This window comes from Lepisosteus oculatus, chromosome 8 (assembly GCF_040954835.1).
Source record: "Lepisosteus oculatus isolate fLepOcu1 chromosome 8, fLepOcu1.hap2, whole genome shotgun sequence".
Taxonomy (NCBI): domain Eukaryota; kingdom Metazoa; phylum Chordata; class Actinopteri; order Semionotiformes; family Lepisosteidae; genus Lepisosteus; species Lepisosteus oculatus.
Genome location: NC_090703.1, coordinates 1,270,967 through 1,292,987, shown reverse-complemented (window position 1 = coordinate 1,292,987; position 22,021 = coordinate 1,270,967). Strand labels below are relative to the sequence as shown.

General features: G+C 37.7%; 1 protein-coding gene across 1 annotated transcript; it reads right to left on the bottom strand.

Moving 5' to 3' along the window:
* Window positions 1-1,082: 1,082 nt before the first annotated feature.
* On the bottom strand, window positions 1,083-21,943 carry papola (poly(A) polymerase alpha). Its single transcript, XM_006632257.3, has 23 exons — window positions 21,749-21,943; window positions 19,643-19,816; window positions 18,538-18,604; window positions 18,287-18,368; window positions 17,824-17,933; window positions 16,604-16,657; window positions 15,908-16,019; window positions 14,999-15,088; window positions 14,282-14,420; window positions 13,828-13,900; window positions 13,321-13,441; window positions 12,813-12,897; window positions 7,930-7,983; window positions 7,513-7,632; window positions 7,167-7,276; window positions 6,747-6,868; window positions 5,953-6,086; window positions 5,457-5,542; window positions 5,174-5,373; window positions 4,831-4,902; window positions 4,556-4,621; window positions 3,557-3,604; window positions 1,083-2,493 (listed from the first exon to the last, which is right to left on the bottom strand). The coding sequence occupies exons 1-23, from the start codon at window positions 21,754-21,756 to the stop codon at window positions 2,398-2,400; spliced, it is 2,223 nt and encodes a 740-aa protein (XP_006632320.2). The 5' UTR covers window positions 21,757-21,943; the 3' UTR covers window positions 1,083-2,397.
* Window positions 21,944-22,021: the final 78 nt, after the last annotated feature.

Sequence of the window (22,021 nt, the reverse complement as noted above, 5' to 3'; positions counted from 1 at the left end):
GTGCTATCAGTAATACAAATAAAAGCAGCAGGTATACATTTTAGGACCTAGAAATCATTTCATTATAAAAATAATGGTATATACAAGCTCCTCTGTGCATTCCTTAATTTGTTGATTGAATCATTAGAATATGATTCATTCATTAGAATGTCTATTATGATTAGAAGATATAGTACCTTAAGGTATAATTCTAAATCAGGTCAATAAAAAACTGCATGTTTTGCATGAGCCTAGTCTTGGCAAACCCCTTCTGAAAGTCTGCTGACCCTTGTTGAGAATTACAGACCAGTCAAGCATAGTTTTTATAGCTTTTTTAAATTTCATTTCTTCCTGGCTTATTTGCTACTTTCATTGAACGTCACTATAAACCCCTGAGTGTCGACAATGGCAAGTGTGTTGCAGGGCGCCAGCCCCCATTCTAGTTTAACATCTGGATCAGAATCTATTCTTGAAGGTCTCGCTGTTTCATCCTGATGGAAGGGACTTTTGTACACACGTATTATTGTACGTCAAAGAAAGAACTGTTAGAATCCGTAAAAAACATCACAAGAAAAAGTTCATCGTAACTCATGTTCAGTTATTGTGTTCAGTTCATGTCTTATTATTGTTATTACTGTTTGCCATTTGCGAGTACAGATAACGCTACTTTTGTCTCCTAGAATACAATTTCCGATGCATACAAATGTTTTAAAATTTTCAGTCATCACTTACGACTGTTTTTGAAATTGTAAAGGGATGTCATGAATTCTGCAGAGTGTGTACTTGATATCCACCACTGGGTGGATGTATTCAGCACCAAATGCTTTACTTATTGTCTGTAAATATAACAAAAAAACAGTGCTTAATACTTCTTGGTACAAAACAGCAAACGTATTAATCAAATATTTTTTTTACTTATGTTGGGAGAGGAAGTAGGAAAAATAAGCAATAGGCAATCTAATAAAGGTCAGAATCATATTTCAATGTTACATTTTATGTAACATATAGCACAATAAATGTTCCAAAACTGCATGGATGAAGTATTCCCATGTGGAGTATTTATATGCTTGCTTAAGTAGTGTCACTGAGAATAAGAGTGGGTCTTTGTAGGCTTTGTAAGAACTTTATTTAAGTTGAAAGTACAATTCTTACAAATAAGCTTGAGAAACGTGGCGGGAAATGATGTAGATCGAGGTAAGATAGTGAAAATCATCTTTCTGCACGTGACAGTGGTCCCAATTACAGCGCTAGTACTGTCTAGCTTTTCAAAATTTTAACACTAACAAATATGACAAGGAGAGCAATGCTTTTTGTTAAATTAACAAATCTCAACTCAAATGTAATAAATGAAACTGGATGTTACAACTTTTTTTGCCAACAGAAAACTGTCAGCAGAGATTATTACTGTTACAGCTGTGCACTAAAATATGGTTAATATGGTTTTACATCCAAATCGCATTTTTTATCAAATTCAAAATACAAAGCAATAACTCTCCAAAAGAAATTTTATTTTTTTGTACAATACAGACACACGAGGTACAATGCAAATGAACAGTCTTGCACAGATTACCTGCACTTATTTGTTCAAAATCCTTGTTCATGTCAGTCACTGAACAAATACGAAAAAAGAAAACTGCCGGGAATTCCTCAAAAATGACTGAAATGTGCCTGAATAATTCTTCTCTAGCCACCATCAGGAAAAAAAAAGGCATAGTTTAAGCTAAGAAAACACAATATATTAATAAAATGCAACATATCATTGAGAATGAGTTTTTGGTAGTTATTTTCTCCAACCTGAGCTACTTCAATTAGCCATACTTAATTTTGAAGACTGTATTCATTATTGTAACTTGGTATATTTGTATTTTTTATCAAATCCATCCAAAATCTACACAAAGGCACAGAATTATTGACAAGAGGGTACCTTGTAAATTTAATTTTTTTATTTAGTGGTCTTTACTACTAAGTGTAGTCACTGGGCAGTGTTGGATTCTGGTGGTGACTGCTGACAGCATAAAACAGGCCCAGCCTTGTTCTTAGTTAAAATAAAGCTCAGTACTTAAAAAAATACCTAACTCTGTGCCTCTGATGGACTTTTCCTGTTTTTATATAAACAATGGAAAACAAAACGAAAAATGCACACACGCACACATACATCTTAGCAGTCACGTGAACAGTGTGAAGATATGACATTTCATTTGCTCACCATTAATTCCTGTCATTTACTACTCTGGGGAATAATGCCATGACGTGCTCCCAGAAAACAATAGCTAACTCCCCCAGGGAGACAGGCCAGAATCAGCACCAGGGGTCCCTTACAGGTGCAGCTACTGCTCTGGCCTCTGATACGTTTTGCAACCTTTCAGTCCTTCTGTGTGAGTCTTAGCTCCACGGCTCTCCAGGAATTCTGGGCTTCTCCTACCTACTTAGCCTCAGTTTTATTGAGTTCTTCACAACTGGAATGGGATTGGCAGGAAGAAGTGGAACATCGGACAGGTCTGTGCTGGGAATTCTCTGAAAAAATAAAATACAAGTACAAACGAAATGGGTCCCCTGTAGCAAGGACCATCTCCAGAAATGTTCTCTTAGCTATACATGCATTTACTGCTTGGTGTATTTTGGTAACACCTGTTCTTTTCAGACAATTGTGACCAACACCACAGTCAATGGGCAGCTACTATTATCCATTCTGGCTCTGTAGGGTTATACTATAGTTAAGATTCTAAATAAATGTATGTTTATAAATCCCTTCCAGAATCAAACATGTCACCAGAAACAGGGGCTCTAAAAGGCCTCAGTGAGTAAGGCACTTGTCCAAAGTGCAGGGTGAGCTCTGCAGCCTGCAGCCATCACTTCTCTGGGCCTGGGCTGTCACTGGCGTTCGGAGTGGGATTCACAAGGCGGGGTGCTGCTGTGGTTGGGTGGCTAGAGTCAGCCAGGGCAGCCTCGGCTTGTCACACAACAGCGACCTCACGCCCCTGAGCTCTGTTTACGTCAGTAAATCTCTGGCCAGGTGCATGTTCCGAACACAGGACTCCCCTCTTCGCTTTCCCCGTGTGAGTCAGAGGGATGCCACAGTCAAGGTGAGCAATATAAACTGTCAGTTCCGAATTTCCAATTAAAGGCAGTTTTTTTTAAAAGTTAATATTCAAGATAAAGGTCAAGCAAAATGATTAATGCCATCAGAATTTAAAAAGATAGGATTACTTGGAGTGTTTTCTGCAAATTTAGAGAAACTCTATAAACGTTTCAAGGGAAACATATTTGCACATATATTTTAATATCATGCATATTTATTTTAACAAATGATCTGCTTATTACTAACATACTTGAAATGGGTAAAACATGAATAACACCTATACATACAACTACATATCTTAAATGTAGTTTGATTTTGCTTACTGTACACATAAACAAAATTAATCTACAAATCTTATTATTCTTCTAGCACAAAGTGATGCATGACCATCAGGACAAAATAAAGAAATTTTAGAAAGGAAAACTTTACAGGTGTTCGAAATCAAATGATACACTTTCCTATTTTACTTCTTTGACATCTTTTTGATAAAATTCATACCTGTGTGACAGGAACAGGTGGAGTGAACTTCTGTTCTGAATCCAGCTCCTTAACAATGAGAGAAAACATGAACGAGAAATTGTACATTATTTGAAACATATACATTAAAAGAGTTTTTAAGTATTATAGAACAGTTGTCAACTTAAGATATCACATCATTCTCACTGTAACAGAAAACACACTGCACATTCAGGCTTCTGGCTGAGGCCGCAACTTTATAATGGGAGCTCTCTCATCAGAACTTCTTAATTTCTTATTTAACCCAAAAAAAGAAAAAGCATATTATTATTATTAACTTAGCTGACCCCCTTATGTTTGCTTTACAGACCGTCCAAATCTATTGTCGCTGTCTACCCAGTGGAATGCAGAATAAGCAGTGAAAGACACACCAGAGGGTATCTGTGGAAACTATCCTGTAAGAACAGTAGGCACTTCTCTGTAGGGAGTGTGGAATAAGCTGCAGCTGTATGATCCTTGGGTCACTTAACTACAACCAAACAAGCTAGAAGGCAGGAAGAGTGTCCTCTCGTCTGTAACCTTTCTTATGTTCTCCTGCGGACATGGCGCTGTACTCGAGAGGGCCCTACTGTGGCCTGGTAGAGCCTAGGAAGGGCAGGGATGGCTGTAACATTACGAGCCCAGATTGCACTCATGTAGCAAGTTCCTAACACAACCTGGACCTGGAGCTTTCAGCATCTTATACACATGGCAAGGAGCACCTGGCCGAACACCTGGCTCCCACTCCTCCCTCTGCACACCGCAGTGGCAATGTCAAAGGGCCCAGGGCCAAAACTGCTTCAAAAACCCTTTAATATTTCTATGAATATTATATAGAACACTACACTTTCTTCATTATTATGTAGTGCATTTCATTCCAAAGGATCCTAAAGTATTTTCCTTGTAATACTCAAACACAGCCTTAATGAGCTTAGCTTTCCCACTGCGGTATAAAATATGGTCTACTGCTGAGATCAGGGATGGAGGAAGGTTAGCTCAGACCTTCACGGCTCCCTCGCTCTTGGCTTCTCCTGGAGATGCGTTGACAGAGCTCACCTCTTCACCAACCTGTGGGTACAGACATTGGCATGGAAAATTACAACAGTAATTCCATCAAATCACAAAAAAATGTGATACTGGTTGTTTTTTGGCAAATGACTGTCAAATGAAAAACCTGTCTTGCTCTTTAAAATAAGGATATTTACAGACTTGAATTAAGTTAATTAAGTTAACCTGAGGTAAGTGCTTCTGAATAGACATCAGCAGGTATTATTTACCTCCATCTCTACAGATGGCTTGACATCAGGCTGAGCTGTATTATCTCCTGACACGCGACTTTCTGATGGGTCCTGTTTAAAAAAATAATAATTACAATTAAATGCAAGATTTAAAAAAAATAAAGGACTGATAACATTTTTCTGAACAGCTTTGGGTACAATTTCACCTTTCATGTTACAAATATAAAAATTATTTGCAAAAAAATTATATTTTTACAAAAGATTTTAATCGATCACATATTCCCTTGAGATTATTTTTTGAAAGAACACATTTTGATTCGGTTTTTGCCTGATGGTGCAGCGGTAGAGTGCTGAATCTTATATCTGCCCTGCTGGGTCCTACCTCCTCTGCTCTTGGTTTTTTCGGGGTCTCCTCCTGGATGGGGGACCCTGTCCTCTTAGCGGCAGGCTTCGCTGCAGAGCCGCCTGCAGCCAGAAGGGGGCGCTTGATCACGGGCGTGGAGGACACCCCACGAGCTGCGGCTGGCTTCGGCGGTGGGGCTACAGCCACAGGCTTTGGCGGCGTGCCGTCGCTTGGGACTCCTGAGGGGGACATGGCACTCGTCAGCCTTGGGAAGCCTTCCCGGCTCTCACAACGACTGAGCAGACGCGCGGGCGGTACAGACCTGGGCTGACCGAACTTCCTGCCCCCTCGCCTCTGCACGGGCCTTCTGAAGCCTGGCTGTTGGCCACGGGGGCTGCAGGACTGAGCCTTCGCAGGGAGGAGGAGAATTGCAGAAAATTCATCAGAAACATTAGAGACACATCTGCTATTGGTCAACAATGTTAAAAATGTACCAGTGAGAAGCAAGTATGAACATATATTAGTAAAATATCATGATAACATGGTGAAAATGTTGTCAGTTTAGTATCACATAAAGCTAAAATACTTTTAGCATGACGCAACATACACACTTTGTAAAATAATTTTGTAAAAACTTTCCCCGTGTGCGGTTTTCTTCTGTTCTTATTTACAATACAGTACATAGCCATTTCCTGGGTCTAGTTATTTAGATGAACTCAGAATTGCTTCAGGGGGAATGAATCTGTGAACCTGTGATCCCCCAAAATGCTGAAGTGTTTGAACAAGCAACCCTGGGTGCAGCTGAAGGAGGGCGTTACCCCTGGGGGCTGGCAGAGCGGGGCTGGGAGCCCCTGACCGCAGTGGTGGGCGAAGGCACAGACATGCTGTTGTCGCTGTCCAGAGACAGGTCCAGGCTGCTCTCGTTCACTGGCTTTACACCCTCAGTGGAGTGCTGCAAGACAGGGCATTACAAAGAAATTACAAATTACACAATCACAATTACAAAGAAAATGTACAGTGATTCTGTTGCACTTCCTGGCAGGAACAAAAATGAATCAAATCACTTCTTGTCTGATTAGCACTTTTATTCTCCTCCTCCGTACAAACCACATCAGCAAGTTCTAATTCAACAATAAGGCCAAATTAGCCAACTGGCTGTCTTCATGTGTTTTAGTAGTACATGTGTTTTAGTAGTACTACAGTACCCTAATGTCAGTGTTACCTATGAATCAGAAAACAAACACTGTCCAAGAAGGTTTACAAATGTTCTTTAAATAATGCTATGAAGTTCATACTCTAGTGCAATACTAACTCACTCAAAACAATAAATGCATCATTTTGAACATTAGTAACCGACATAACTGAAGATTTCTGTTTTACACGTTCAAATGTATAGGTGGAGGACCCCCTCTCTACACAAAGTCAATAATCATTTTTATGTAGAGCAACTATACTGTACATAAACTCTTGATTTTTTAAACATAAATTTGCTTCGGGCCAATTAGCTCACGCAATCCAATACTACATATTTAGTGACTGCTTTCAAAAATATAAAAAATGCATGATGTTTGTTAGGTTATGAATTAATTTAAAGTTAATTTAAATCTCTTACCTTTCTTCTTTTTTGTATTACTAAGTTCGGCAAAAGCTGGTGCAGCTGTTTCCTCTTTACATGCATTGCTGTGATTTTCATATCGGGCTCAAACATTTTACTACTTATTGCTTGCCTGTAAACTAGAATTGGAAAGAAAAGGAAAACAGAACTACTTGTTGCCAGTCAGAACACTTACATGTATATGAACAGTGACATCCAGTGACATCCGCATGCACACGGACTAAAGAATCGGGTAAAATTACTGCGTCTCACTGGCTGTGTGAGTACCCTGGTAAGACACTGATGTGCAGGCTACAACTGCACACATACAGGCTCTGGCACGGTTTCCATGATGCTGTTAGTGTTTGTAAGTAGCACTTTCAATAGTCTGGCTTCAAATAAAACAATATTAATAATTATATTAACAACTCCTCTTACCTGTGTCAGTGAATGATTGAATGTCATATGTCAGGTCAACATTGAGGTTTTCAGCACCTTCCATTTTCTTGAACGCAATCCCTATGACCCACATTGTGCTGAACTCTTCCCTAATGCAAACAAGAACACACAGTGGTCAAAGCCCATCAGATGCTCAACACATGCCAACATACCAGACATTTCCAGTCTCACAATACACGGCTGCTATGCAAAAAGGAAGGAAATCTCTACAATGCAGATGAGAACCTTTCTATGCTGGTGCTTGGCATTGTATTCAAAACCATTCTGATATCTCAGAACAGAATTTCAGTGCGTTGAGGAGTTATTACATGATCATGAAACGTACTTCTCACTGCCTTCCTTGGGGCCTGGAAAAGACTGGGGATTCACGTGAGCGAGCGTGATGAATTCGTTCTTCTCCAGATTCCCAACCAAGATGCGGATTTTTGACTCAACCAAACCAACCCTGTAAGAGACAGTTAGATATAAATAAAATTTACTGCTGGCCACTGCAGGATTGCTTCATATAAAAGGCACAGTACGTTAAATGAAAACCCTGAACTGACAAACTGAAGAAATGCCTTTTGACGTACTATATTTTCATTGTATTATTTTTTAAAATATTATATTTGAACAGTAAATAAAAATCCTTGATCTATGATGCTGACATAGTGAAGAACTTATTTTGTGAGTTATACAACATAAGTAAGCTGAAAAACGAATGTCACTACAATATGTCATTACAATAATTGCTTCTACTTACCATTCCAGGTGCTGTTTTTCTGTCGGTGCACTTGCTAGCAACACAATATAATGCCTTGGAATATAAAAACAGAACAATTCCATTACATCCTTTAACAAAGCAGACGTACTGTTTACCTTTAGACATGATATGAAAAACACCAAGGTGGACAACATTACATGAGCAGAGACACCAGGGTTTAGATGTAACTACATGGCCACACAGAAGGTACATATCACAGGTAGCACCTGGCACCTAGCTTTAAAATTTAGCTTTTTTTATATTTCCTCGGCTAAGGAATAATCCTGTTTCTCAGTTTGGTGTTTTTGTGTGCATTAAAAGCATGTCCAAAATGTATTTCAGGGAAGGGAAAAAATTCAGGTCTCTGTCACTGCTTGGAATAAACTTTAAAGATCCACTGAACATTTTAACAGGGTACCTCCGTCGCTACTGTTAACCTATGTGGTATTTCAAATAAGAAAAATGACATGATTTACATTTCTAATCTTACTTTTTCCCCCCAAACTATTATATTTAAACATCTAAGAGGTACTGACAAGTGCTTTATATACACAATCTGCATATACTAAATGGTATTATTTTAAAAATATCATTATATTTAAAATATATTTTTTGTTTGCAAATTCACTGGCCAACTTATTTCCATTTGAGGAATGTAAAGTTTACAATAACAAAAAAGGTAAATGAAGCACATATCTTCATTTTCACCTATAGCTGTTACATTGTACATGTCAGTGTGGATCTGGAAGAGGAACTTACTTTCCAATTTGAAGAATAAAATCCTAAAGCTAAATGTCACTTTCTTCTTAACGTGAGGTTTCTTAACATCAACACCGAAGCGGCACTGACCTGTTAGTCATTTGATTTTTTTGGGGGGGGGGGGGGGGGGGGGAGTCCTCAAGACACATTAAATCACATTCTGTGTGCTAACTTATTCATCCTTTGCAGGTTTTATTAGGATGTGTTTGATTTATTTGCTCTCAGCTAAATTTAAAAGGAAATGTAGCTTCCTTTGTATATCTTGTTTTGTATATCAAGAGCAGTTCACACCCCTAACACCACATTCTACGCCCTCAAAAGGACATGAAAGCACATGGGGTACAATGTGCAACTGGGACAGTTATGAGAACTGATGGAAGTTATCTGCAAAAACATATGAAATTATGCATGCCAAAGCAAACAACCTAAAAACTCAAATATGAAGAACTTAAAAGATACTTTAAATGTAAATATTTTATAAATGCTACAAATTAAGACTGTAATCTTCCTGTTCACACTACTTTACTGCATTTGTGAATTGTTTACCCTCATGGACAATAAAAGCAAAACAGGATTCTAAATTGAAGTAAAAAAACCCAGCATGGAAGAATACAGCTCAGTATATCAAATTAACTTAAATATGAGAATATATGCACACTTTTCATGGAAAAAAACAGTGTAAGACATGTTCTAATTGAAATAAATTAAAAATAAGGTAAAATGACAGTTCAAAATAGCAGAGAATATAATCTTAAAGTTAATGGCTTTATATTCCTCTCAAAAACTTGAATCCGTTCTTCCATTACAAGGAGCTAGGACACAACTGAACTGCATTAAACCAAGAGGCACTTTACTCCTCTGCCTCACTTCTGTTGGAAAACAGCACAGGTATGAGGCTCGAAAGTTCCTTTCCATTGGTGGGGCATGACACTTATTCCACAGAAGTCACAGGGAAAAATTCTGCTCATCAGGCCTTACGTGTAAAATAAAAGGTCTGACACAGGAAGAAATCATTCATTTATTTAGAAATATATGGTACATAAAATTCACAAAGCAGTGGGGATATAGGCAAACCTGAAGCTTATGAAACACAGGATAAATACTGCATCGTAAATAATAGCACACAGTATAAATTGTTTATTGTATGAAGCTAAGCACATTAAGACCAAAAAAATAAACCTTATCTGAATGCCTTTTACAGTGAGTCTTGCTAAAGTTATAGTAAAAAAAAAGTACACTCAACACTGAAGGTACTGACTTTGTTCTGGATCAAAAGATATAGCTTTAGACTTGGCCCATATACGAGAGGAAAAGAGCAGTAAAGTACAACCTATTAAAAAAAACTTGGTGTCTGCTACATTTCTGAAGTCTTACTTGTCCAAAACAAAACATTAGAGAAATTTCAACTTGGCAAAGTAGTCTGAAATTTGGGGAAAAAAATGGATCCTGTTTGTCAGACATATTTGAGGAGTCTCATTCCTAATAGCACTGAGCTCTATTCTAGTTCTGAAACTTTAACAAAACAAGCAAACTCTCAATGTGTCGTAAAATGTTATAATCTAATTTGCACAAGTATGAAAACCTCAGATTGCTGTTCCTCAACAGGGAAATTGTAAAGTAGCAATCCCTCTGGTGGCAAACAGCTGCAGTGACAATTCGTAATGGTCTCTAGCCTGGATCCAGAGGTAGTGATTAGTAGCCTATTCATGCTTTAGACGGGAAAGCAGACTTCTTTTTATGAATTAGGTTAAGTGAGAAACAAAAATCTCTGTCAGTTTAAATAATTACTTCAGCTTCTGTGCCAGTACTTGGATTTCTAAGGTTTGGCAAGGAAATGGTATAAATTCTTTATCCAAATTAAATCTTTTCTGTTACATTTCCATTAACTATAAAAAAGTTCATGCTCTACCAAAATGTAGAATATTTACTATACTTCCTGCTTCCAATAGTGCAACATTTTCACAACTGTTTGAGATACAGTAATCCTGAGCAAAATCACAAAAGGAAGATAAGGAGCTCATGACCTCAACTCAACTCCATTAAAAATAAACGGTAAGAACACTGTACTCTGGGTTCATATGCAATCGGGTAGAAATCCATTTTAAGATTAACAGAACTCAGGTTTAGTAAAATGATTCATTATCTGATCAGAACATTCTGCTTATTAGTAGACACTAAGGAATTAAGAAGAATGGATATCAATTGGGGAGATTTGTGCCTCGATCCAGACTGCTTGTACACATGCTAATCATGTTTACTGCTCAGGCAAGTCAACTACAAGCTACACACTATACAATGTCTTCAAAAGCAGTGTCATACTGGGTACTTGGTATAGATTCTTTGACTCATTGGCATTGTTCGAAAAAGATCTTTCTCTAGTTACTAAGTAATTTTAAATTGTAATTGGTCTTTTAAAAATATATTTAGAAAAATAAAGCAAACCACTTCTAATTTTTTTGTTTTGAAAAGGATATAAAAACTTGCTGCTTTAAAAAGCTTAAGTTACGTCTTCAGCTTGCACAGCATCAATAATATCGGAGAACACACTTTCTGATCACAAATATATTACCAAGAGGAGTCATTTTCACAGAATATACGTCTGACATGTTCTGCCATAAATCTGGTCATTTATAGAGTCAGTGATACTACTTTAAATCCATGTGATCTTCTGTTGTCCACTAGATTAACACAATATCTTGTCAGCGTAGACAAAAACAAAATCATGAAAGGAAAGGAGGAAAGCAACATAATTTCTACAGTAACTGTATGGCCAGGCTTAATACCTATATTGTCCTCCATTGCTGCACTAACTAATGCACTCATTATTATGGAGTTTTGGAAACAACTAAGTTATCAGGTCTTGACAGAGGCAGTCTCAGGCCACAGTTGTGTGCTTATTTTGAATGACCCCATTTCACAGAACAAGAAAAAACTTCCAAAGACACCGCTTTCCACACTGAAACCCTCGTTCTGTCTTGCAGGCTTCAAACACATTATTCCTATTTTACTTCGCTCTATCAAAACCAGTTGAGAAGTGGAGTTATACATGAGCCTATATGAAAATTATTAGTCTCTCATGCAGAATTAAGGTGAGTTACTTCTCTGTGCACTGAAGAGGAGTTTTATACGGACAAATACTCAACACTATATTGACAAAATGCTGGACGTACAGAATCCAGACACTGGTCTTCACAGCTACAGAAGCTTTTGTATGAAAGATATTCACACTTTTAACTCAACCGAAACTTATACAATACGGTTAAGAATTGGTCTGCTCCCAGCCCAAATGTATAACATTATTTTTGTGCGAAAAATAACTTTTCTACTAACTGATATATTAAAATGGTTTTTCAAGTTTCTTAAAATGTCAACTCTGCAGTTGAATTATCTGTTTAACTCTTCTATTTAGTAAGAAAAAAGTATGTGTGCATTTAAGGAACAACAAGCTTAACATTGGCAATTCAAATTTAGAATATGACAGCTCGCATTTTGTGGTACATTACAGGTGTTAATGTCTTAATCACCCAGTACCTTACTGTATTTTAAAGAAGGTAAAAACCTGTTAAGTTAACTGAATATGTAAAAAAAAAAGCTGCTGAAACCACACTAACAAGAAATACATAGTGCAAATTGTGAACTAAAGTATTTTATTTGGAAAAGCATACAGTTTAATAAAGCACAAGAAAAACCAGGAGACAAATATTTTAATAAAATACTGTACAACTATTGTACCTACCTTTTCACTTCTAAGCTCAACATTTACAAGTATTATTGACACTTGTGTATCACTTCATGCTGAATATTAAAAGAAGCGAGATCAGAACTAAGAAATTCTAAACTACTGTATGTTAATAAACTCATTCAGTACATTATACCTCAGAGAAATGTTTATTTGCTGAAAGAAACTGATGTTAATTAACTAAAAAAAATGTACTAACAGTCTGGTCTACATATGCCTTTATTTCAAACTCACACTGGAAATAATTCCAAATCTAAATGACAAATCACACAAAAATCACATCACATTTTCTAAGAAGGGTGGATATATTTTGAAAAAAAAATCTTTATTGAAATAGTAAACTCTCACCATGTGTGTCCAGCAAGATAGGCAGTTTAATACATACTTGTATTTCTGAAAGAAGTTTGGTGCTTCAAAAAGTTTGGACCACTCTGCTTTATTCTGCAAAATTTCATCTGTGATGGCAAGACCTATAGCAAAAAAAAAAAAATCTCACTTACAATCAAGACTCATTCCGATATGACAGAATACCTTCTTAGAATGTGTATGTGTAAAACTTAGTTGCACTACATACGAGTATGGCACACTTTCATCATTTTGAGATATTACCTCTAAAATTTCATTTTTTATTTAAAATGATACTGCTTGATTTAATAACCACCTTAGTACAAAAATGTTAGCACCTTAAAGTCTGCAAGAAAACCTAAAACAGACACGTCAATAGAGCACCAACTTTTCAAATTAAATACTTGTCAATCTAATGACAATGTATAGCCATGTAAACGTTATGGAGTTAAAAAGACAAACAGATTGATTCCACAAACATCAAAAGCTTAATCATGCAAGGTCTATGCTGTTGTGCAGAACTTGTATTATGGACATATTTTACTGACCCTGTTTAAACTCCTCAATCATGACAGCTCGAGTTGATATTGACACATTATAGGTAGAGTTCTGTTGTGGATAGGCTGGTGTAATAATGGGCATCAAATGGTATCTGTCACTTGGAGTCACCTGTTCAGGTAGGGAAAAAGAAAAGCAAATACACTGTAAACTAGAATAAATGAGTCTTTATTGACTTTATTTCAACCTTAATGTGTTTCTCTGGCTGCTTGAACATCCTAAGAATTCTGACTATCAGTGAACTTGTCAAAGACAAAAAATACAAAGCAGTGACATATTCCTGCTGTGCCCAGAAGCCAGAAAAAAATGGTGTCAAATCTGAAACCTTATAAAGCTGAGGCAAGCAGTGTTGTATTATTCAATAAGTTACAACAACCCATTTTTTAATGCTCACAGGAAAAAACTATTAAAAAAAGGACAAAACGATTCTTCATCCTCATTGACAGCTCAATCAATGAACATAGACTCAAGAAATTTAACAGGAATGTTTAAATTACCCTGGGATCCCAAACTGGAAGGTTGAGATTGCAGTCCTCTGGCTGTTTCAGAAGGACTGGATTTGGCCATTCCCTAAGATAAAGAAACACAATTCAGATCGCATTAATGTAAGTTACTGTAACCAAAACGTGTTTATGTTTCTGCATACATACACCCTATATCTACAATGTGTTTTCTTGGACTATGGGTAGAACTTATGTTTTTTTTAAATTTAGAAGCAAAGCTATCACAAGGACTGAATGATTTAACTGTGATTTATCTTCAAGGTCAAGAGTTAAACACATTAATTTAAATTAATTAAAAGCTTAATTATTAATTTAATCATAATATAACCTACAGATTTACCAAAACTGCAAAATACGATTAACACACCACTTACATTACTTACAAAAAACATCTATTTCATTAAATAAAATGAAAAATACACAAAAATAAGAATGCTTAATTTCTCACCACTTTGAGAACACCAGGAAGAACTTGTGAACAAGTGTAGATGCTACAGCATTTGGATATAACTGGCATGTTCTAGCAACGAGCATAGCCCACGACACACCACCGAGGAAGCCAAGTATGTTAGAATAGATGTTGTGACCTGGAATACACTCAAGTTACAGCTTTTCTGTCCAAGTTAAATTAAGTTCAATAACTATAATCATTTCCTTAAAGGTCTTATTGCTACCATATCCAATACAAAAATCATGCAATTCTCATTTTTAATGCCTGTTTGCAGCAATTTTCTTCATGCCTTAAAAATAATATTTCAAAAGTCCTCAAAAACGTGCTTTGCAACACAGGGAGTTATCGTGCGTTACTGTACACAATCTTTATTGAAAAAACTGTCAGGTAGAAGCTAATAACTCAGACTTCCTCCTCAATTGGCTATGTTCACAATGTGAGACATTATTACATTCAAAATTGTGCTTCACAGCACGAACAAAATGTTAAACATGGGAAAAGCTAAGAGCTCAGCTTGCATGCTCTTCGCAAGAAAGATGATCCACTTTGTTAGACAGCTTGAAACTTCAAGTTCGAAATTGATAAATTATAGAACACTATAACCTGATTACAGAGATCACAGATTTAATCAAATACAGCATGTAGAAATGTCTTCCACTACCTGACTGATGACATATGAACTGGTTAAAGAAGAAATGCAATTAAAAAACTCACGTTTGGCCCACAGCTTGATCGCCCTAAGGGTAAGTCTGAAGTTCTCAATGCTTGGTACCAGATGCAAAATTTCATCAGTGACTCTACAACCTGTAAATGCAACACAAACAAAAATGCCAACATGACAAAAGGGTGCTTTACAGTCCTGGACAAAAAAAAAAGCACTGAGGCCTACAATTGACGTTTACTGGTGTTAACATAATAGTCCATATCTAAAAGGAACTACTCCCTGCTTGGGAGAAACATATACAGTTCTGCAGAGATCAGACAAGCAGGCCAGGACTAAATAATGCTTAAACCAACTATCCATTACAAATCTAACTCCTTGTAGTAAGAGATAAATAATTTCTAGAACCCAAGATGAAGTTTAAACACCTGAGTTTATTGCATGCAAGGAACAGTAAGACCAAAGTATTGTTCAAAATATAGGTACAATAGTTCTAGTTTATATAGCAAATTTTAGCCACTTCTGACGCAATTTGTTACCATGGTAATGGGGGGCCACCTGTGTTTGGACATTCCCAAGACCTTGAACACTTTTAATGCTCAGTTTTATTTTTCCTTAGTTAGGGGGGTCTTTATCTTACACTTAGAATTTCATATCAATTAACTCCCATCCCTGCCATAACTCAAAGGTGCCTAAGCATGGAATGTCTTGTGTTACAAGAAGTATTTGTGCAGAAAGAAATCAGTTAACCCCTTTTTCACATCTAATATCTTTCTTCAGCCTCTTGACCAGTCTGGGTAAAAATATGCCACTAAAACAGCTGTCAAACTTAGGGTTTGTTATCTGAAATTGGCATGCAGGTCTGATTTTTGATTTACTTCAGGTCATATTTACACTTAATGAGACTAGCCTTTTGATTTGACTGTATGACAATGTATGTCTGTTACTGTTGGAAAACTTACCATTAAGACTTCGTATGCACCTAATATCTAAATTCTTGAGTAAACCATCATCTCGAAGATCCAGGTCTTCAGGAATTGTTTGCAATGCTAATCGAGCAAATAAAATGTCAATCTAAAAACAAGAGAGAAACAAGTAGTGTTTCAAGCGGAAAATCTTTTCTAATTACTTAATTCAATCACAACAGAATAGTCAATCACTAGTTACACCACACTTGTAGGACAAGTAGCTACACTGAACTATTAGTTGACTGGTCATCAAATGTTTAAATAATGGAAATTAAGGTTACTTTACATTTACCCAAGGAAAAAACGTATTCAAACAATATGGGGCTTGTTTATCAAGTTCAAAATCCTTAAAGACAATGTGAAAGATAACCTATGTTAACAGTGTCAACAGTGAAACAAGCAGAGGACACATGAAAACTAAGGGGAAGTACTTCCAATACAGGTGAACAGACAATTCTCCATACAAAGGATTACGGGAATCTGAAACAAATTGCTAGATATGTTGGATAATCCAAGACTTTTTATTCTTTCACAAAACAGCTGTATAAAACCCTTGGATAAATGAACTGCTAGCATGCAAACAAGCTCTGTGGGTTGATGGTCTCCTCATTTCTGACATTGCATATGTTCTTGGAAAAATTGAATCAAAAGAGTTAAAATAAAACGAGAATAGAAACACATCAATCCTACCTCTATGCCATCAAACGATAATTTAATAACTGGGACAAATGCTTCCTCAACAGCCTATAAAAAAGCAAAAAGAAAAGCTGAATTACAAACCATACTCCTATAGGAAGTGGACAAAAAAAATGAAAACCTTGGTAAATGAAGGGTACTTACTATACTGAAAGGGCAACCAGAAAGGTATGGCTCATGCATTAAACAAATATCTAAGCTTATACAATGAGAATACTTAGAGTCATGTACAAAAAATGCCAGACAAGCCTGGTTGCTTAAATTACGGCCAGCAGGCCGGTGAGAGGAGGAGCCCTCAGTGACTCCAAAAGATGCATGATTGTCGGGGGCATATGGCAGGAGCTTCTGTGACCAAGACAGCTCGACAGCGCAGCAGCTCAACTTGCAAGGCCTAACTGGCAAGGAACTGCAGATCAACTGATTACAAAGCTGACCTGAAAAAGCAACCAGCCAGTTTAATCAAAAACAGTCACTTACAAATCTAGTGATGCAAAGAGTTCAGGCAACTGATCACAGATCAGTGAACAAACACTGTTATGTCCAGATGAATCATCCTTCACCACGTGCACAGCAAACAAGTATATGTATAGTGTCTTCCAAGATGATGTCACCTAATGGTTGACTGAACACAACCTTGATGTTCGGTTACCAGATCTGAACCCAATTTACCCATTATAGTATATTCTGAAGCAACACCTAAGAGTGTTTTCCACCAAAATCAACCAGACATGACCTGACTGATTGCTTTGTAGACGGATGATCTTGAATCGCTCCAGATGTCTACAGAATTCCACACAGTGGTAGACTCTGTGCCATGGTGTATCAAAACCATCTTTTTTGTCCACTACCGGTACTTCACATGCAACTGCAATTACTAATTAGAAGCTGGGATGAAGAAACTAAAGCAATTACAACAGAGATTACAATGTTAAGAAAATAAATTTCCTACATGTATATACTGCTGGAAACATAATCAACATAATTTGCAAAATGCTCTTTTTAAATTACAGAATGAATCGCTCTTAAGTAAAAATAAATAAATGCATTAACTACTGGCACTACAGTTGAGTACACCTGACATTTTATAGATCTGAGGCATTACTGACAAATACTAACACTGAATTTAAAAGCTATTAGTTGTTTTTGAACAGCACTTAACGTCGAGGATGGTATTCCTAATGTCATCTTTCTTGCCAGTTAGGACTTCCACTTACCCTCAGGTCTTTGACTTCTTCTTGTTCTTTAAGCTTTTCATAAAACGAAGTAAAAAAGTCAGACCTCTCCACATGTCGTGGGGCAACACAGAGTGCATCAATGTCAGCACCTGTACCCAAACAGCAAAGTGCAGACATTAGAAAGTTAAATATCAAATAGAGTATAACTCGATTGTATGACTAATGTCAGGGAACATAAAATTAAAACCTCTTAAAATCTTACAAACATTAAAAATAAGACTTCTGCTTCCAAAAATTCAAAAGTGTTCAAAGTGTACCCTTTCATATCTCATGCCACTTCCTGGATTATTTATCAAATTGATTTTATAAGAAGCCCATGAGGAGTAACACCGGCACATCTTGCATATTAAACTCTGAAATATTTTCCTAAATATAGCTAATTAGAAACCACTTTCACATGGCCAGTTAAACAAAAAACAATTTCAGTTAAAATGAATGTTACCTTTTGTGTGAACACCTAATCTATAGGAACCAAAAGTGAAAATTTTTCCTCCAACATTGTCGATTATAGAGGCTGGCAAATTCTGGATAAAATAAAAAGAAAGCATATTTCAGTGCATAATTAAATACATATTCTAAGAGTATGTACTTTTTTTTACTATATCAACTGACAGCAACAAGTATATTAACACTGATCAAAACACTAAAACTGATTCTTGATATCCACATGAGCAGTGAAAAAAATAAACATACCTTTGTTTCACTGATGTCTCTGATCCATTCTTTAACCAGGGTGTTTAATTTACCCAAGACTAAAATTCTGAACAGGAAAAAAAAATCAGTATTGCATAACAATTAACATCCATTGTTACACTTTAATCTCTGAGAAAAATAACCTGCAGAACTCTGCAATCAATGGTAATTCTGGTGCACTATGGCTGCCATCACATCATCCAAGTGGGGCTGCACACTGGTGGTGGTGGTGGTGGTGGTGGGGGGGTCCCCATTACCTGTATAGCGCTTTGAGTGGAGTGTCCAGAAAAGCTCTACATAAGTATAAGAAATTACTATTAATTCAATAATTCTCCTTCTCTTCTCACATTAAAACAAACTTAGTTTGACTCATCACAATATTAAAGACAGAATCTTGCAAAGCACCAGAGAGCTCCTTCAGTCTACAGGATGTAATAATAATAACTGCTTACACTTACATAGCCCTTTTCTGGACACTCCACTCAAAGCGCTATACAGGTAATGGGGATCCCCTCCACCACCACCTATGTGCAGGCCCACCTGGGTGATGCGACGGCAGCAATAGTGCACCAGAACGCTCCCCACACACCAGCTATTAGTGGGGAGGAGAACGGAGTAATGAAGCCAATTCATAGATGGGGGATTATTAGGAGGTCATGATTCATAAGGGAATTTTGGCAAGAATGCCCTGGGATTTTTAACGACCACAGGACCTCAGTTTTACGTCTCATCTGAAGGACGGCGCCTTTTTACAGTGTAGTGTCCCCGTCACTATACTGGTGCATTAGGACCCACACAGACCATAGAGAGAGCGCCCCCTGCGTGCCCCACTAACACCTCTTCCAGCAGCAACTGTAGTTTTTCCCAGGAGGTCTCCCATCCAGGTACTGACGAGGCTCACACCTGGTTAGCTACAATGGGTTACCAGTTGTGAGTTGCAGGGTGATATGGCTGCTAGCTGGATGTAGGTCTACATCACTGCACACTGTGGGCCATATATATTCATTTTCACACTCAACAACCTAACAGACAGTTACTAATGAGGAGATTTTAACATAACCCCAGGACTAACCATGCTCCATAGCTACTTCATGCATTATCTCACCTGCGCTGCAGCTCCAGCTCTTCTTCAAACACACCGTAGGGCTTAAGAGCCTCGGTTAGCTTCTGAGTGAGAACAAGGTCGGCCTCCTTTGGGAGGGCAAGGCTGATCGGAGAAGTGATGCCATAGTGCTTGGTGGGCTGCTGCAATGCTTGCACAGCCTGATTGGCGACAGGACTGCAAAACACAAAATAATCGGAAAGATAAGTCATTTTAAATGATCCTTTAGGATTTGTGTTTGTACTGCGGCTAACGTGACTCTTTCATACGATAGTTTTTGCAGAAATTGTTGCCATCAAAATTGCCACAAAAAAAAAGCTGCATTTCAGATTCCACTTCTGCACAGAACACACATTAGGTCTTGTTTGTCATAGGACCAAAAATCCTGGTAATCTGGTACCGAGTTTACTTTCCATTCCGATGTAACAGCATTCCAATGACCAGACCATCCGAAAGGCGGCCATTCAGCACATCACTGTCATCCGCTTCAATTTCTCCTACTTGTTGAGCTGGGAACCCCTCCCCCCATGTATGAAAACCCCTCCACACACTTCTGATTGGGACAATTTAAAGGTCAAAGAGACTGAATCTGCATGTCTTTGGGAGGTGGAAAGAAAGCCATGTGAACACAGAGAGAATATTCACGTGTGAATGCTGGGGTATTCTCTTTTTCTCATAGTTGCCTTTAATTTCACAACCATGGGGTTTTATTTTATTGTTTCTGTTATCAGATTTCTGATTGATTTAAACTGATTTAAAATCAGTTCTGCAAAACAAAAGTTCCTAATGAAAAATGTCCACAGCAGTATATAGAGATCCTTTATTGATACCGTGAGGGAAATTGCAGTGCAACAGCAGCTTAGCACAGTCAACACAGCAGTGTAACGAAATGATACAATAATACAGCAATACAATACAGTCAGTAAGTATGTGACATTAGCAAACACTTTTTTTCTAAAGAAGGGGTAAAATGTAAATAGTGAGGCTGGTCAACTTGGATTGATGATAGCCTAACAACTTCTAAAATGACCTTCAATTGGGATCATTACCACAAAAGGAAGTTAAGAGACCCAATCTCTAAAGAGATTCAGAAGAGTTTAAGTTGACCTTTCACATTCCTTATTTTTCTAGCTCTCCAAAGTGATGCAGACGTTTTTGAGCATGTATTCCAAAGCTGACATCCAACCGTGAACTTTTAACTGGGAACTTTCGAGTTGGCATTTTTTTTAAAAAGACAGAACTGTTTTATGCATTCGGGTATTAGAATATATTGAGTGCATACAACATAAAACACGAATTACAGCTGTCTACCACCTCAGCTGAAAGACAGTTTACTCGACGGTCACAGTCCTGGACTGGGATTTTTATTTAATGAGCAACAATTCGTCGAACAAGTCTAACAGCCAGAGTAAAGAGATGGCAGAGACCCCGGGGAAAACGTTTTCTCCTTTCTTTTTCTAAAAGCAGAAGTAAATGTTATTTCCAGCGGAGAGCGGGGATAAGTGTAGCTTTGTGTTCACGCTATACCGGTGGACTATCCGACGACGCAGCAGCTTCTAGGAAGTACAGAAAAGGACAATGTCCAGAGCTCTTTGCTACACGATGCTACACTGAAGTGCAATAATACATACCTGTGTTAGATGTCTTGTATGACATATATGTAATGAGGTCCTTCACCTCACTTCATGTTACACAACGTCAGGTTTTCTAAGATGTAAACCCTCATAGAGCACAAACGCCATTTGCGTGCAATATGTTCCGTAAGATCCCGGTGCAGCCTGAGCAAACGAGCCCCAGCGGTGCATATACCCGCGCAAAGCTGGAGTCTGTTACCGCATCCAGGGGTAAACAAAGCTCCCTCATGTCAGCAGGGCTCGGAGCTCCGCCTCACCGGCCGACACACAAACCGCCACACTTTATTACATAGAGTACAAGGACGCCCTGTGGGCACACCACGGTAGTCTCTTTTGCAGTAAATGTGCATAAACTGTAAGCACATACAACCAAAACTACCGATGTTCCTGTTCAGTTTCTGTTCCTTTGCAGGACCGGAATAGGCCCGCTCGGTCCCCGATTCAAACACAATTGTTAAAGACAGAATATACTTACAAAGGCATCGTAACTCCAACGTGTAGTCTCAAACACTCCAGAATGCCCTTCGCATGATATTTTATTAGTCCTTTACAGTACGTTGGTTTTTATCGTCTGCTTTACCCCACTGTTATCGTTTCTTCTTATTCGTCTCAACATGGCGCCACTGCTGCCACAGCAACCTTCGAGAATGACGTATTGCAGGGGTCACACGTACCCCCCACTGCCTTATGGGTATTGTAGTTCAATATTTTCAATTTATAGTGTTTTCTCTTGTGAATACGTAATATG

Bases quoted from the DNA above. Each gene is read 5' to 3' on its own strand.
- papola (XM_006632257.3), bottom strand. The intron at 16,020-16,603 runs GTAGGATTGATG...TCTTGTTTTTAG, and splicing joins TATCGTTTGATGGCATAGAG to ATTGACATTTTATTTGCTCG. The intron at 3,605-4,555 runs GTCTGAGCTAAC...CTCATTGTTAAG, and splicing joins AGAGCGAGGGAGCCGTGAAG to GAGCTGGATTCAGAACAGAA.